This window comes from Balaenoptera musculus, chromosome 16 (assembly GCF_009873245.2).
Source record: "Balaenoptera musculus isolate JJ_BM4_2016_0621 chromosome 16, mBalMus1.pri.v3, whole genome shotgun sequence".
Lineage (NCBI taxonomy): Eukaryota > Metazoa > Chordata > Mammalia > Artiodactyla > Balaenopteridae > Balaenoptera > Balaenoptera musculus.
The window spans coordinates 24,160,575-24,178,493 of NC_045800.1; the positions used below are offsets into that span (position 1 = coordinate 24,160,575).

The 17,919-nt window shown below is 43.2% G+C and overlaps 1 protein-coding gene across 1 annotated transcript in view; it reads right to left on the bottom strand.

The window, feature by feature from the left end:
- The window catches only part of SORCS3 (sortilin related VPS10 domain containing receptor 3), a 588,465-nt gene that overhangs the window by 84,140 nt on the left and 486,406 nt on the right, over positions 1–17,919 (bottom strand). The window contains exons 10-12 of the mRNA XM_036828794.1: positions 9,446–9,592; positions 7,765–7,867; positions 2,191–2,267 (exon numbers count right to left, since the gene is read on the bottom strand). Of these exons, the coding sequence (XP_036684689.1) occupies positions 2,191–2,267; positions 7,765–7,867; positions 9,446–9,592 (327 nt within the window). The remainder of the gene's footprint in view (positions 1–2,190; positions 2,268–7,764; positions 7,868–9,445; positions 9,593–17,919) is intronic.

A 17,919-nucleotide genomic window follows, 5' to 3' on the forward strand; every position in this document is an offset into this window, starting at 1 on the left:
ATAGGCATTTACTAGGCACCTACCACGATGCAAGTCTCAGAGCCTTAGCTTAGACCTAACCCCACATATAGCAACACTTCTACAATTTATGACTTTTAAGTCTCCAACCTAAGACAGGAAAAATATTTCTCCACCAGAGGACCAGTTCTCTCCTCTAGATCATCTAGAGGAAAGTGGAATTGGAGACTTCCTCTAGCTCTTAACCACTAATGGTGGCTCTTATAGCCTGGATGGAGAGGTTGGGATGGTGGGTTAAGTGAGAAGTACTAGAAGGGGTAAGAAAGTATAAGTAGACTTAAAAGGGAGAGAATAGGAGGAGTGGTGTCTCCCGTAAACATGCCCTAGGGAACACCACAGAGAAAAGTAAATGGACTCTCAGGCCTAAACCTTTCAATTGGTTTTATTTCTCATATTTGCCTTTAAATGCCCACACTAATGGTGAGCCTTAATGCACAAAAGACTTAAGGGATATTCATTTATATGTCAGATATAAACATAGACTCTGAGCCTGTAATGCTAGCTTTTCTCTCCAGAGCTCAAAGCCACATAATAGAAACACTGGACTGAAGTCTGAGGGTAAGGACTAGAGGAAGATTCTTGGCACTGAGGAGGAGAGAGAAGTTATTTTCTTCGCACTTTCCTCTCTGTTGTATCATTTTGGCCACGGCTAACTCCTGCCCTGTCCAGCAATGTAGTGGAAGCTGGAATCCTTAGCTGTTTGGGAAAAGAGAAAAGAAAACCAAAGTGGTGACAACATAAGGAAGGAATGTAACAGTGGCCACCTGGCCAGGTGAGCTATTTCTTGTGTTGGAGGGACAATGGTTTGTCTGTTGGGAGTTTCTAGACCAGAAGAGTTTACATTCCAGTTTCTACCCCATTCGGCACTTGTAAGAGAGTATCTTATATTTTGAAGGTATGTTCTTATTTATGTGTCTGTTCCTCATCTACTTGATTCCCTTGTGGGCAGGAATCTTAACTTATTCTTTGTTGTAGGCCTTACAGTAGTTAATATAGGACTTGTGTCTAGTAGGTCCTGGGTAATTTTTTTTTGACAGTGGTAGTAGTGACAGTGGTGGCAATGGGGGTGACGATGATGATGTTGGTGATGGTGATGATAATCTTCACTAAGGGACCCAAACAGAAGCTTGTGCAAGTAGATTTCAGATGGTGGCTTCACCTTCATCGCTAAGACATTTAGTGCTCTTCCTTTGTCTTCCTCAGATAGAAACCTTCTCATCTTTAAGACTTACTAAAGTGTCACCTCTTCTTGTGAAGCCTTTCCCAGTTTCCCCAAGTAGAATCAATTCCTCCCTCTTCTCTGTAAGCTAATAATGCCACTAAATTAACACAATCACTCTAAACTACAGTTAGTTATTTATGAACCTGTTTCCTCTGCTTAATTCTGAGCTCCATGAGGAAAGGGACTCCAAAGTATTCAATTGTCTGCTCAGGTTTATACTTGACACCCAGTTGACATTGTATAAATCTGTGTTGTCCAGTATAGTAGCCACATGAGACAATTTAAATTTAAATTGATTAAAATAAATAAAATAAAACATTCAGTTCCTCTGTCACGCTAGCCACATTGCAAGTGTTCAATAGCCGCATGGGACGGTATAGATGCAGAACATTTTCATCATTGCTCAAAGTTCTACTGGACAGTGCTGCAAGAAAAAGTGTGTATAATTGAATTAATTTTTCATGTGGTCATGTAACTATTAAGCTGTCTCATACTTAATGAAAGATGGGCCTACATAATACTGAAGCCATCACAGACTTCCATGGCTTTGCTGGTCTTAGCATTCTACTGCCTTCCTCTTGTAGATAAAGAAACAGAAAGGTAAAGAGACCTACTTGCCAAGACCCCGTGGCACATTAATGATAGAAACTGTTTTATTGGCTGTATCTACTCACACCAGCATGGTAATTAGCATCTGGTGACTGTTCCATACATGTTGCTGAATGAAAGAACGAACAAATCGGGAAAATCCCAGTTTTTCTTATTCCCTGCCCAGCTCTTCCCATTTTACCCCATTGTCCATCTAATCTGCCAGCTACATTGACCAAATAGAAGAGCTGCTTCAATTTTCTTGCACCTAAAAAGTCATAACAAGCCTGAGAATCTATAAGAAAGATGTTGGCAGAACTTGCCCTAAATGGCTCCTCCCTGTCCCCGAATCTCCCAGTTACCTGTCTCCATGTGTTGCCCCCATCGGAAGAGATGAACACGCTGATATCAGTATATGAGAGCTCTGGACCAATGTTGCCTGAAACAGAAGCAGATCGTTTGAAATTGTCAGGCAGTTTACAGATTACGTGTGCTTGGGGTTGGGTGAGGGGGTAGCAGAGAGTAAAGATTTTCCAAGTTATTTTTAGAATAGATTCATACAGTCTGTCTTTGATGCCATATGAAAAACCCAGCAGGAAGATAACCTAACATGGGAAAAAATGAATAAATAAATAATATGACAGGGATGCATCTTTAACTGGTAACACTCAAAGGCCAAATATTGATAAGCTTGGACCTCTTGAACTACTCATTCATACCATTAATCTCTTCAAAATTAATCTTGATGGTGGCAAAGAGAAGAGTAAACAATCATGCTGCCTCTAGGGACACCTTCCTCCTCATGTATAACTTTAGCCTACGAAAAACTGGTGTGTGTATGAGTGTGTGTGTGAGTGTGTGTGTGTATGTGTGTGTTTCCAAGTTAAACTTGCCAATATGTTTCTTGAGTGCCAGGCAGTTGAGTAATCCATTAGTATAGGCAGTTGAGTAATCCATTAGTATAGACTATGTAACCAAAATTATACAGAGCCCAAAAGAATATGACAATATTCAGCAGACCATGGCCATCCAGCATGGCAGGAGAAGTCACCTGGTTTATGCCTAGCCTGACCACACTTACTGCCTTTATCCCTTCACACCGTTTTTTCCTCTCCCCTTCTTTTTCTTCTCCTTGTATTAATACTTCATCACCTTGTGGTTATGTTTATTAAAAAAAAGAAAGTGGTTAAGATTTCCTAGTCTATCCATATTGCCCAAGTTTGCCCACACAGCCCCCGTGCCCAGAACAGTGCCCCAAACTTAGAAGCGAGTTGCTCAATAAATAACTGTGCAACAAATGAATGAGTAAACAAATGAATGAATCATGTTCTGATGTTGATGTGCATTTGGGGAGGTCTTGAGAAGCAGGAAAAGTACCCTAAACATGTAAGAATTTATCACTGAGGCGGATATTTTTTCTTTAAAAATAGCATGAAGGGAATGTTAACTCCCTTCACATTAGTAGCCTAAATAAGAGCACAATAAAAATGCAGTAATGAAAATGTTAATTGAGCTCCTGACATTTAATGCTTCAAAATGAGAATTTAAAGGCAGGCTACAGCTTGTCAAGCTCCCATCAGCATCAGGGAGCACACAGCTAGCCAACTTGTTTTGACACTCAGGCTTCCAAAAATAACCCCGGGGCTCAGGGCTCAGGCAGCCAGTATCAGTGGAGTGGGCACAGGCATGGTGAGCGGCTCTGAGGAGCTATGTCTGGAATTTGGAATTCAGCTCTTCAGATCCAGGTTTTAGAAGACACAGATGAAGAAAGAAAAGAGGGATGGGGCAGAAAATGTCAACTTGAGTCTTTTAATGATGGTTGCCTGGGACATTGTGCTAAGAAGGATCCTGAAGCCATATTTGGTTTCAACAGAACAGAGTACGGTGATCTATTAGTAACGTCTACCAAGGGTGGTAGAGAGAGGGGGAAGCAGGTATAAAGTCCCCCTACAGCTGGAATTTGCCAGCCCTGTCATGGCTTCTTAGGCTCTGTCTCATCACCTCTTACCCTCTTCAGGAGCTGGTTCTGCCTACATCTTAAGCCTCTCTTTCAAAGCTTGACCCAGATTGATTTTGGAGGCGGGGTGGTGGTGAGAATCCAAGGCTCCCAGTGAAGACTGTTTTGGAAGTATCTTGGGTCAATTGAAAGGATCCCTGAAACAAATGCTGCTGATCACAGGGACCAGAAAGTCAGTTCCCAGAAGAAAGGGCAGACAAGAGGTGTCCAGGATGATTTGATCTTTGAACATGTTCAGTCCCTAAGTGGACCTGTGGGAAGGAAATCTCTGATAGGGAGAGTCAGGGTTATGGCGTCAGAGAAGGAAGATCTGAATAATGTGCCTCACTGGCTAAAGCAGAACTGGAGGGGGGCTTCCCAAGGTGGTCTCTAGCCAGATTGGAGGAAGAGGTAGCTGGTCCCCGCTGAACTGATGTGATAGGAGGGAGAAATGGGGAGAGGGATGGAGAATGGGGAGCTCCTCTCAGCAACAGCTTAGCTTGGAAATCAGAGAGGTGCTGCTGCCCTTTTGGGCATTTGTAAACAACACACTTTTAAGCCCTATGTCCTCCCAGGGCTACCTTTCTCTGCTCCTTAGTTAGACACGTGTAAAGGAAAGAGAGAAAGAGAGAGACACACAGAGAGAGACCGAGAGAGACACACAGAGAGAGACCGAGAGAGAGAGACACACAGAGAGAGAGAAAGAGAGAAACTTTTAACATCCTCTGGGGTTAGAGATGCTTCTCTCACCACCGATGCCCACTCAGGGTGATTAAATGCAGGGGGAAGCAGACAGCGCACAAGCCACTGCAGGAAAGGAAAGCACCTCCATGGAGGGGACAACGCAAGGGTACGAACATTCAGAATGTATAGGAAGCATGGCAGGGAGCCTGGGGTAGCTGTGGAGTGGGCATGTGAAGAGGCTCGGGGCTAGGTCTGGCTGAATGGCTACTGGACAGACTAGACTTGGAGCCAGAGGGAGTGTGAGTGAGGGCACAACACCTGTCCCCCTGCCCTCCATCCTTCATCTGTAAATCGAGGACAAGAGTAATCGCCTTTTCTACATCATGGGGCCATTGTGCAATCAAGGCAAGGAAAGTGCTTTGCACACCTTAAGGCCCTGGGAGGATGTGAGGCCTCGACTACTAGCTTGAAACCACAGTGTAAGGACGGTAAGAACCCTAGTGCTTCTGATGGCTAAAAGCAATTGCCAGAGTCTCCAGACTGGAATTCCATCTGCCTTCTGAGACGGCCTCAACAGGAGTCTGAGATGAATCCCCAGGTGTCCTGTCATCCACACAGCTTCCGGGAGCCCTCATCTCAGTGAGAGGTGGAAGGACGCAGTGAGCAGTGAGGAGTGGAGAGGAGAGAGGCCAGGGTCACTGACACCTGAAGGCAGGTGAAATGCATGGATGTGGAAAAGGATCCTGGAGAGATGGGCTCCATTCAGGCCAATGAAGCCAACCTAGGATAACTTTGTAATTATTCTCCCGATAGCGAACAGCTTCCCAGGGAGAGCTGGCAAGCAGGGTAAGGAGAAGCTGGGAATGAGAAGGCATGTGCTGGTGACCTAGCACTGGCTTTTCAGCAGGATCTTGTCAGCTGTGTTATGTCCCTCTCAATGCAAAGCACCATACAAAGTTACAAGAGTGACAAAAGGAGAGAAAAGGAATTAGTAAATTCTCATGTATATGGACAAAAAAGTTTCAAAATCCAATCTTTAATGTCTTATGTGTCTGTTAGTTTATAAAGACTTAGCACTAGAGTAATTTAGAGGCACGTGATGGTCTCAGGTAATAACAACCACAACTAACCTACCTGACTATGCTCTGAGCCCTCAGCGGGATCTTCCATCTCTAATTCTTTTTTTTTTTTAAATAAATTTATTTATCTATTTTTGGCTGTGTTGGGTCTTCGTTGCTGTGTGCGGGCTTCTCATTGCGGTGGCTTCTCTTGTTGCGGAGCATGGGCTCTAGGCACGCGGGCTTCAGTAGTTGTGGCTCGTGGCCTCTAGAGCACAGGCTCAGTAGTTGTGGCGCACGGGCTTCAGTAGTTGTGGCTCACGGGCTCTAGAGCGCAGGCTCAGTAGTTGTGGCGCACAGGCTAAGTTGCTCCATGGCATGTGGGATCTTCCCGGGCCAGGGCTCGAACCCATGTCCCTTGCATTGACAGGCAGATTCTTAACCACCGTGCCACCAGGGAAGCCCCCCATCTCTAATTCTTACAATACACTCACAAGGCAGGAAAAAAAAAAAAACCAAAAACTTCATTTGCAGATGAGGAAAATGAAGCTCCAAGGTTAAAGAACTAAGCCAAATCCATAAGGCTCATAAGTGTCAGAGGCCAGCTTGGAAAGCAGGACTACAGGGTTCCTGAGTGCATTCATTCATTCCGTGGATGCAGAGTGAATGCATATTATTTATGGATTCTATTGAAGGAGATGTGCAAACCATACTCTCCTGGTGTAAGAAGAGCAGTTCTAAGTTTCTGTAACATTAACAATGATAATAGGTGACATGTATTGAGCATTCGATATGTCCTAGGCACTGTTCTGAACACTTGAAATCCATTGCTTCATTTAATACTCCAATTCCATTATGTTGGTATTATTATTCCCACTTTGCCAATGAAAACACCAACGTTCAGAGTGGTTAAGGCACATAGAACAATGCCCTGGGCCCTGGGAGGGGCCTCACATCCTCCCAGGGCCTTAAGGCACATAGAACGATGCCTGACAACATAGTTAGCGTTTATATTTTATTACTGATTACCATTTTCCAGTGTTCCTTCCACTCCAGTCCGGGGTCTCCTATAGGCCTTGAGGAGAGGCAGAGGGCACAGCAGTCCCAGAGCTGGGAGGTCCAGTCGGCATGGATGATGGTGTGTGGGGTTCCCTCCCCCCAGCCAGGAGAACACCAATAGAGCCTGCCCTCATCTCTCACTGTCCTGGGCTCCCTGAAGCCAGTGGTGTTAAATATGGTGGCTCCAGTTCCCAGGGGGTGGAGGGGAGTAGGTTGAGGTGTCAGAAGGCTATGCTAGCTGTCAACCCGATTCGAGTGGATGGTCACTGGTGGTGTTAAAAAGTTCATACAGTTGGTTGGAGGCTTGGAGAAGGAAGTCATGTCTACGAGAGCAGTAACTCCAGCGGCTGGAGCTTCAGGTTGATGAGAGAAAACAGACTAAACCATCTCAGCAAGTTGCTGTGAATTTTTCTGCTTTCGTTAGAAAAATAGCTGCCTCATAGCAGAGCTCTAACTTCGAAGATTAGAGGCCTGCCTTGCTTTATGCCATCAATGTATTCCTGAAAAGGTGTGTGGAAATCAAATGCATGCTGATCAGAGCACTTTCCCCCAGAGACTTCCATTTTCATCTCGGAGTTGTTTTATCTTCATTTCTGATAGATGTTCAGTGGACAGTGGTTCCAACAATACAAACTGGAGTTTTTCTGCCCTTTCCCCCAGGCTCTCAGCCAAGTGGTTAATCATGTGTAAACCAACCTTTACATGCACCAGAGACTTCCTGATTAAAAACAGCTCTGGGGTGAAACCCTTTGTAAAGAACCCTCTGTGTAAAAAGAAAACTACCCCAACTTATACTTGGTGAGCTAGGAAGTTCATATATCATGTTTTCTTAAAGTAAGAATTCCCTATTACAAACAACCTTTCTGATCTATCAGTTTACTTGGAGAGGAACTCTGGCATCTTGCTAAGCACAGGGTACTGCCCTGTGACCATGTGAGATGTTGCATTTACCAAAAGTTGCAAGTGTCTGGAGCTCTTTTACTGGGTTATTAGATTGGCCTTGGAGTCCCACAGATCTTGCCTATTTTCTGGGAAGAGTGCCCATAGCTTTTATCTGATGCTCAAAATGATTCCAAAGAGGTCATAACATATTCCAGAAGCCCTCAGTGAGGAAGAAGCCCAGGGAACGTCTTCCTTACCTGTGGCCACCACGAGCCCTGGAGCCGTCTCCTTGCTGGAGATCCTCCCTGAGGAATACGGATTTTCGGAGATCTGCAAGTGTAGGTGCAGGGAGCAGAAGGGCTAAAACAGAGGAGGAGAAGGTAGCTTCGTTCCAGGAAACTCCTGACATGCACCCCCTGCCCCACCAGATATGGGGCTCCCAGGTGTTCAGCTTCCAGAGACAGTAAGGATTGGATGTGAGCCACTCACTTAGTTTGGGGCACAAGTCATCTCTCCCTGAACAGCTGATATGTTCACATCGGAAGCTGCCCTGAGCACCATTCATAGGTCCCTTCCTGTCCCTGTTACAATTGTAGGCTTCCCCTCTCTTCCTCACCCCTACCCCATCCATCAAGGTCCAGTTCATGGTCAGCCTTATGAAGCCTCCCAGACCATTCCTTCCCACAGGATGACACTGATCTTCTCCCATCACTGACCTTGGCCATCATGCTCTGCTTCTTGGAGCTCTAACGGGCCACTGGGAGCAGTGAAGCGGGGAAGTTAAGTGAGACAGTCTCAGGCCCTCTACCCTCTTCTTCAACCAGATGGTCCCTGTTTCTGCTTTATGTATTTGGTTCCTGTTTATAATTTTACTCTGAATTTTACTTAAAATGTCTGAAGCCATTATTTGAAACTCATATAAGTTTGTGTTCTTTATTCATTTACTTATTTATCCCTTTTTGAGTTTCTTTAAAAGGATTAGGGATTTATAGACACCATATAATAAATAAAAATAAACAAATTGTGAAATCGGGGAAAGGAGAAAATTAGGTTAATACAATAAGATGAATCCATGGGTAAGGTTTGGGGAAAAAAAATTCTTGCTGTGACCAGTTCTTGCATGTAGGCAGGCATCTGTCTCTGACCTTCCTAGTACCGCAAATCTGTCTCTGACCTTCCTAGTACCGCAAATCAGAAGCAAGGAGCTGGACTGAAAACTACAAAAGGGGAAAGGCCCTGTTAATCCTATTTACCACTATATTCCCAGTTTTTAACATAATGTCTAGAATATTCAGTAAGTGGCAAAAGGCAACTTTTTTTGCGAAGGGGAAACATAACCATTTCTGGGACCTTAGAAAATTTTCTCAAATAGGTCCTCTTTAAGAGGGCACTGAGAGTTGTGAATTTCACTGTTAATTATCTGTCTTCCCTCCTCACATGGAGTTGCACCTCCATGGTGCCTACCCCAATATTCCATACAGCTGGAACCCTGGGAATGCTGAGAGATTAACTCTGTCCCATGTGGACATACCAGCCTGACATTCCTTGGGCTTCCAAGGCAAATTTTGCTTACCTTGCCCACCATCAAGCACTTGTCATCAAGCACTGTATCATACCAGCATCAGCTAATAGGTATTTACCACTACTGAGCTCTGTCTGGGACCCTTGGGCACAGGCTCTTTCTCTTATGTTTCTTTATCTTCCTAGGAGTTGGAGCACATAGTATATTCTCAGTAAAGGTTTGTGGAATTCAACTGAACTTTCCATCCAAGTGATATGGCAGTCTGGGTCCACAGGTCAATGCCCTGGGACCTGTAGGAAATCCCTGCTCAGCACCAGCCAAGATCCTAAGCCCTCCTTGATGGAAGAAAGCCCCCGGTGGAGCATCCCCAGGTAACCAGCCTGCCCTGTGGTCCCACATGAGACCGGGGGACTGACCAGCAGGCAGTGTACTGGGCTTCCTCTCAGGTCCACGTCTGGAGCTTGCAGGAGGCGCCAATCCCTGCCCTTGTTGTAAGTGATGTATGTCTTCACTTGGCCATCCACCTTCTTGTTTGCCAGGAATATCCCTTTGATACCTGCTACCTAGGAAAAAGGGCGAGAGATGGAGAACCATGTTGGGCCAAAATCCCTATAGTTTTGGAGAGGCCCTGGGAGAAGCCCCAGCATTTTCCACAGCATGTTGGGGGTACAACAGAGGAAAAGAGGAGGAACATGGTGAGAAATGTCACGTGCCACGTGGTCTCCAAAAGAAGTTTAAGTTCATCTCTGCTCCCTCCACCCCCACAAACCAGATGTCCCATTCCCCTATTATTCATCTGCTTTGCCCTACTCTACAGGTCTCTGCACTTTGTTCAGAGGACTTTATCCTTAATTAACTATCAACATTCCTCTGAGGTGGGAGTGGCTGATAACAACTGAAGGAGTTACTCCTTCTAGAGAACATTTGGGATTAACAGATACAGGCTACTATATATAAAATAGATAAACAACAAAGACCTGCTGTGTAGCACAGGGAACTATATTCAATATCTTGTAATAACCTATCATGGAAAAGAATCTGAAAAAGAATATATATATGTATATATACATACATATATAACTGAATCACTTTGCTGTATACTTGAAATATTGTAAATCAACTATACTTCAATAAAAATTTAAAATAAATAAATAAAAACAGAGAACATGGGATTTTGCTCAGGAGTGGCTTGTTGACAGGTTTTCAAGGCATCAAGGTATAATCTGTAATGGCAGACGTCCAGGTGTCCTGATTAATAGTGAGGTGGATATTTCAGGGCAGGTGACCCAGCTTGGCGACCTGGCCCCTATCACTGGCAGTGCCACCAGCTCACAGTGTGACTTTGGATAATTCCCATATTATCTTGGGTCTCAGCCAATGGTCACTTTGAAAGAGCCCTTCCCTTCCTTTTTTTTCCTCAGTCAGCTGGCAAAGGATACAACAGATAATGTAGAGCACTCTTGCCAGAGTTCCGATGTATCGGGACTTGCATACCCTTGATATTCTGAAGGAAGAAGAGCACCACCACAAAACAAGTAGCTAGAGAATGAGGACATTTATGATCCAGAAGCGTTCGAGAGTAAGTACAGATGTGACTCACTTTTATTTCTTCTATGCCTACATCTGGGCAATAAGAAGAGATATTTAGAATGACAGCAATCTATGTCAAAGAAACATTCCCTTGACTTCTGGTTCAAGTTCCAGGATTTTCCAAAGGAAAGGTAATTCAAATTGTTTAAATATTTATATATAAATAAGAGGTAGAATGGCAGGTTTTCTGGATTACACTCAGATACCTCAAAATTTTAACTGTACTTATCCCCATTATTTGAGGGTCATCATGAATTGAGGTTTACTGCAGTTCTGAGAGGATGCCAGTGGGAACAAAGGGAAGGAATTTCACAGAAGTGAGTTCTTTTTTTTAATGACATAATTTACCTGATGAAATGAGAAGTGTTTTTTTTTTTTTTTTTAAAGTAACCTGACTGTCCTTGAAAGAGAATAGAGAATGCCAACCCAAATACAAAACAAGAAACAACAACAAAAATGGACAGAGGATGTCAGGAGGAGAACAGTGCTATCTGGGAAGGACACCACCAGGGGGATTTGACAAAAGGCCAGCGATGGAACTGATTAGATTCCTAATGTGAACAGAGGGTGGGTAAGGACAGAAGCCAAGGTGGGGAGAGGGGCAGTGTTGTCAGAGTTATGCCCTTCCCCAGAGGTACCCTCCCTGCCCTAGCTGCTTAAAGTCAGTGCCATTTCAGGAAGGCCGGCACCTTACACACCCATCCAAGGGCTGTGAGGCCCTCAGATCACCTCGGTCTTTAAAACCAACTGCGAAGTTGTTTCTCTCAAACCCAATTACCAATAATTCCTCACAGAAAATGGAATCTGTGTTTCCTTAGAACCTTCTGCCTGATGGAGGCCTTTTGTTATTCTCTTTAAACATAGAGCTGGTGTCTTTTCTGATGGATCACCAGATAATGATTCCATAGAACTCTTTCCCCTAAGCCAGCCGCCCGCCCCCAACACGTACCCAGGGCCTTGATATCGAATTTCTAGAACATATACAGGTCAGAATCAGACTCCTGTCTGTCACAGTCCCCTGCCTCCTAGCTCGATACATTCTAGCACGAATTACGAGCCACTTAGCTGCTTCTTGTGTTCTTCTGGATGAGCATGTCTGGAAAATATAATATGCCAATATTATATTACCATATTCCCACTAAGAACTCCACCACTCAGATGGCTATTTTCTGTGTGCGTCACATAGTCTGAGAGCAAAATCAGGAGAATGGAGACTGAAAATATATAGAAGGGGAGATTTTGAAGGAACCCATCTGCACCTCTGAAGGTGTTTCTCCTGCAGTTGCACATAATGCCAAAGCAATCTCAGTCCTGTCTGCCTGTCTGGAAAAAAAAAAACAAAACAAAAGATAACACACTTCCCATTTGGATTTGGATTGTTCAAAGCCCTTACATTATTGCTGAGTTGCTTCTTGGCTCCATCTCTTGTGTAAATGGACTATAAGTTTGGAGGGCACTTTGTTTTCTGTATCCTAGGCCAATAGCTTTCAAACTTTTCGATTGCAACCCAAGTATGAAATACATTTCTGTTGGCACCTAGCGGACTCATACCCATATATACACGTATGTGTACACACATAGCTACATATATATCTGACACAAAAGTTCCATGAAACACTACTTACCTTCACTACATGCAATGTAAAGGAACTGGGGAATGAGATACACATTTTAACTCTTCTCCATCCACGGAGGTATTTGGAATCTGATCAACTTAAACATGCTTCTTCCCACTGTGGTTTGAAATCAGCAGCATAGCTGCTGCTGTTGGCCCCAAGAGTTCAAGGAGAAAGGTACCAGCTTGTAAGGTGGTCCCCAAAGAAGAGGGCAGTACAAGGCCCCAGGCCTGCATGGCCCACTTTCCCTCTGGGAATCAATTTGAGGTGCAAAGGGACACTGACAGCAGCCCCTTGGCAGAGCACTGAGTCCAGGTGGCATAATCATCTGTCGCTCACCCCCATGCCCTCAGGACAAGGAAGCCAGGGCTCTGCTGAGAAAAGCAATTACCATGGTTTGCCTTGGGCTGTCCCTAGAGTTGGACCTGTGGTGAGGGGCCGATGAAGGTCAGTTGGGGAAAATGTCCCCATGGGGTCTGTAAGTAGCCGTCCATCTGTCCAAAGAAGGGTAATGTAAGGTCATGATAAAGCAGTGGGTGGAGGGCAGGCACTAGAGACACAGAAAGCAATAAAACATCAATAAGATGAGCAAAGAGGCCAGAACACTAAGGATGGCTCAGAGTTTCATTTTATCCATCCAAGTATAGTGAGCTCATGATAGTTAGTCATTAGGAAATTTAAACGAAACTAACGAGGTGCCACTAGGACCCTAAAAGAATGTCTAAACACATGTGTGTGCACACACACACTCACACACACACAAAACTGATAATACCAACTGTTGTTAAAGATGTGAAGCAACTAGAACTTGCATACATCTCTGGTGGGGATACAAAATGATACTGCCACTTAAGAAATGGTTTGGTGGCTTTTTATAAACCTACACTGAGATTCAATCTAGCAATTCTACTCCTACGTATTTACCCACGAGAAAGAAACACTTATGTTCACATAAATGTTTATAGAAATTTTATTCATGATCACACAGAACTGGAAACACCTTGAATGACCTTCAACTGGTGAATGAATAAACAAACGAGGACACACCCAGGCAATGCAGTATTACTCAGCAGTAGAAAGAAAGGAACGTCTCTTGATATTCAACAACATGCGTGAATCTCAATGTACTATGGGAAAGAAGCTAGACTCAAAAGACTCCCTTTTTTGCATTCATATGAAAATGTAGAAAAAATAAAACTGGAGGGACAGAGCAAAATCAGACTGGTTTGCCAGTGACTTTTGGTGGGAGGAAGATGACTACAAAAGGGCCATAAGAGGGAATGTCGTGAGACAACACCTTATATGTTCAATGTCCTATATCTCGATTATGGTGGTAGATGCACATACCTCTGTCAAAACTCATAGAACCAAAAAGAGTATAACCAAAAAGGGTAAATTTTACTGTACATAAATTATATCTCAATAAAAAAAATGAATGTGAAAAAAAATGTATAATAGGAAGATCCTGGGCTTTTTGGTCAAATTGACACGGGTTGGTTCAAACACAGCCTCACCCTTTACTAGCTGTGTGATCTGAGCCAAGTTACCAAACTCCCTGCATCTCTGTACTCTCACAGGCACAATAGGGAATGGTATCTACCACAAGGAGTTATTGTAATAGATAAATAAGAAAGAGTATATAGGGCTTCCCTGGTGGCGCAGCGGTTAAGAATCTGCCTGCCAGTGCAGGGGACACAGGTTCGAGCCCTGGTCCGGGAAGGTCCCACATGCCGCGGAGCAACTAAGCCCGTGTGCCACAACTACTGAGCCTGCGCTCCAGAGCCCGTGCTCCGCAACAAGAGAAGCCATGGCAATGAAGAGTAGCCCCTGCTCTCTGCAACTAGAGAAAGCCCGCCTGCAGCAATAAAGACCCAACGCAGCCAAAAATAAATAAAAATAAAATAAATAAATTTAAAAAAAAAAAGAAAGAGTATATATATCGTTAAGGGTTGTGCTGTCCAGTACCATAGCCACTAGCCACACAGGGCTACTGAGAACTTGAAATGGGGCCAGTGGGACTAAGAAACTGACTTTTAATTTTATTTAATTTTAACCAATTTAAACTGAAATTTAAAAGAACTGATACCTGATCCAATTATTGGCAAACTTTTAAGTATGCTTGGAATAACTTGGGTATGTGAATCTACCTTTTCTACTGTAAATTTTATGAAATATAAATGCTGATCAAGTATTTCTGGTGAAAATTTAGCATATGAATTGAGATGCTTGAGAAGTGAAAAATATACCCAGGATACTGTAGACTTAGTATGACAAAAAATATAAAATATCTCATTAGTAATTTTTCATATTGAGCATATACTTAAATGACAGTATTTGGATATTTTCGTTAAATAAAATATAATATTAATTTATAATATTACATTATTATAATAATATAATATTATAAATTAATATAATTAATTTCACCTGTTTCTTTTTACTTTTTTTACTTTTTTCTCTTGATTTTGAAGTGCACGTGTAGCTTGTTATATATTTACTCGACAGTGTCAGTTTAAGGCGTTACCTGGTATGCTGTTGTTATTATTATACAGAGTTACAAGTTGGATGCTTAATCCAGGAAAATATTGAAGAAAATGCAGCAGCTCAGAGAATGTTTCTACAATATAACTGAAAGTGTTGCAAAGAACATTTGTTACCTGATTTATCAGTGGAGAACATCTAGGAAGAAATGCAGTTTATAGTTAGAGATGTGAAAAAACCACTACAGAGCTCTATATGGAAAGAGTGTCATAAGAATAATGGTGAACACACATAATGAACTGCATTCGTTGTCAACACCAGCCTTGTTTTGATGGAATCGCTCTGTTACCTTAAAGAAGAGATCATTATTTGGCCTTCAAGAATAATTTTCTCCCCTGATTATGTAATTACAGCCATGACAAGACTGCACTCTGACGAAGGGATTGGACAGAGCACAACAGGCTCCCTCTTCAGCAGGCAACTGCTCCAACAGACCAGGAAATGAACAATGCCTCGCCTTAGATTTTAGGGAGTTGGGTGGGGTTGATCCCCTTGATCTCCAAGGTCTCTCAGTGCCAAGACCTACAAGGTGAACTTCTCAAATAAATTCTCACTTTCTTTGTCCCCTTTCCAATGTCAAGAAGAGGATTGAGAGGTCCATGTGGAAGACAGAATGACACACCAGTAGCTTTAAGCAGCTGTGGTCAGCTCAAGCCTCCTCACATCTGTGTTAACTAAAGGCATCTCAGACATTTCAGACAAGGGAAAACAGATGTACCACCCTGTCACATTGTAATATAAAGCTTTACATTAACTTGGCATAGGGACTACCTCGTGCATACAATTATCATTTGCTAGATGTAAGGGAAAACATAGAGAAATACCAGCCCAGAGAATAAATGCCCGACTCTTCAGTCAAGCTCTTTACTAGCATCTTCATAGTCTTTATCCCCACTATTCTCCAAGGTCATTCGACATTCTAGGAAAATGGACCTCTACTCATCAGACTCTGGTTCTCTTCTTATGCTGGACTTTACCAGGCATGCCTTTCTCCCATGCTCTAGCAGTTCATCATTTAAACCTACTCATCTGCAAGTCTCCCCAAATTCATCAAGTTAGAATTAATTTTCCTCTTAGTGATCCCATAACATGCAGGAATTGCACCTCTAATACAAGTTAGACTGTGATCAATACCCTACTAGAGTCACTTACGTCTTTCCAGTAGATTTTGAGTCTCATGTACCAGCCTCATCAAGCAAAATACATTTCATGAAAGTGTGTTACTTTCGCTGAATTGAACACGAAAGCTCACTGTTTTTTCCAGCTGTATTACTTAAGGGCATTCAGAGTCCACAAAAATTATAGTCTCTTTGCTAACTGGCCATATGGTACACAATCTCAGTTTCTGTGAGAATCTCCAGTGAAGAAGGTTAAAGTCTAATGACCCCTAGAGACCAATTAAATTGGGCTTAATCTTCAAATCACAGAATGTATACCCAGGTGCAAAACAGCATCACCCTCTAAAAACCTTCAGTGTGGTCATGGTCTAGATAGTGTCAGGATATAATTTATTACCTTGGTATTAAATGCCTTCTAGAATCTGAACCCCAACTACTTATGCAGCACTCATTCTTGTACCTGACAACCATCTATTCTATGCAATTAGACTGGCTAGCTCACGGACTTACAAATCTACACTGTCTGCCGAACTCTTGGCTTATGTCATTCTTGACATTTGGAATGCCTTCCACTTCTTCACCTCTTCCTCCCCAGGGCAAAAGTACTGATAATCGGATTGGTAACATTGAGAAAAAGAACTGGTCTTTTACAGCACATCCCTAACTCAACTATTTTGGGGATCTGCCTGCAAAGATCACATCCTCTGCACCACAGTGCTGTGGTGTTACAGAGACAGGCTTCCATGGGAGAGCTTTTTATTTTTTTTTAACATCTTTATTGGAGTATAATTGCTTTACAATGGTGTGTTAGTTTCTGTTTTTATAACAAAGTGGATCAGCTATACATATACATATATCCCCATATCCCCTCCCTCATGCATCTCCCTCCCACCCTCCCTATCCCACCCCTCTAGGTGGTCACAAAGCACCGAACTGAGCTCCCTGTGCTATGCAGCCACTTCCCACTAGCTATCGATTTTACATTTGGTAGTCCATGCCACTCTCTTATTTTGTCCCAGCTTACCCTTCCCTCTCCCCGTGTTCTACGGGAGAGCTTTTGATTCACTATTTCTGCCTGTGACTGGATGGATGAGTTCAATTCTGGGGAGCAGTATTAGCAAGACCATTTCCTCCTACATGCTTTTCAAAGCCATAAAGCTGACATTTGATCTCCTTTTGTCTCACCCTTTGTTTCTGTCTCAAATGGTTTCATTCTTGGGCAGGTAAAAGAGGAACTTTGTTTACTGACCCCTTCAAAGCCCAACAAACTAGACTGCAAGCTCCCTGAGGGTAAGAACCCTTATCTTTCCTGCTTTCCTCATGGGCTGGAACACAATGCAGGGGCACGATCAACCTTGGTAAAAATGAATGGAGAACAAGGTCAACAGAATTGGTTCTAGGGAAGTTGCCTTGCCTGGTGTATCTTGCTTCTCTGTAGGTGCGATGACACCATGTATTTTTTTCCCCAAAAAAGACTGACTTAAGCAAGACAAAAAAAAATTACATGTATCTTGGCACATTCTTCATTTTGATTCATGTGCCACTTCAGATCAGAATGTCTCACTGTTCTAAATGACCAAGGAGTTTCAGGCACCCTGTTTTAGGAAAGGAACTGCACAGTGGCAAACTCACCCACCATATCAATAGAGTCAGAGAAACAGGAATTTCTCAGCTGAAAGGTCATCTGCAGCAATGTCCACCTCTCCTACTGGGCTCTGACCACAGGAGCATGAATAATCCTCTTACCTCTACAGGCTTACTTGTGCAAACAGGAATGGCCTCAGTCCTGGGAACATTCATCCAAACCTTCCCACAGATGTGATTTACTGCCCAATAACAAAGGTATATTTCTGCTTCCTGGTGTGATTAGAGGCATGAAAATGTAAGCTTCCCAAAGCCATTTACACCCCTAGTCATCTCTACTAGTCTTTACAACTTTAGGAAGAAACCTAGGCCATTTCCGAAGCTGGGACCTTGTTGCTAAGGGAATTATTTCAGCACTTGTCTACGTCCTAGAAAATCAGC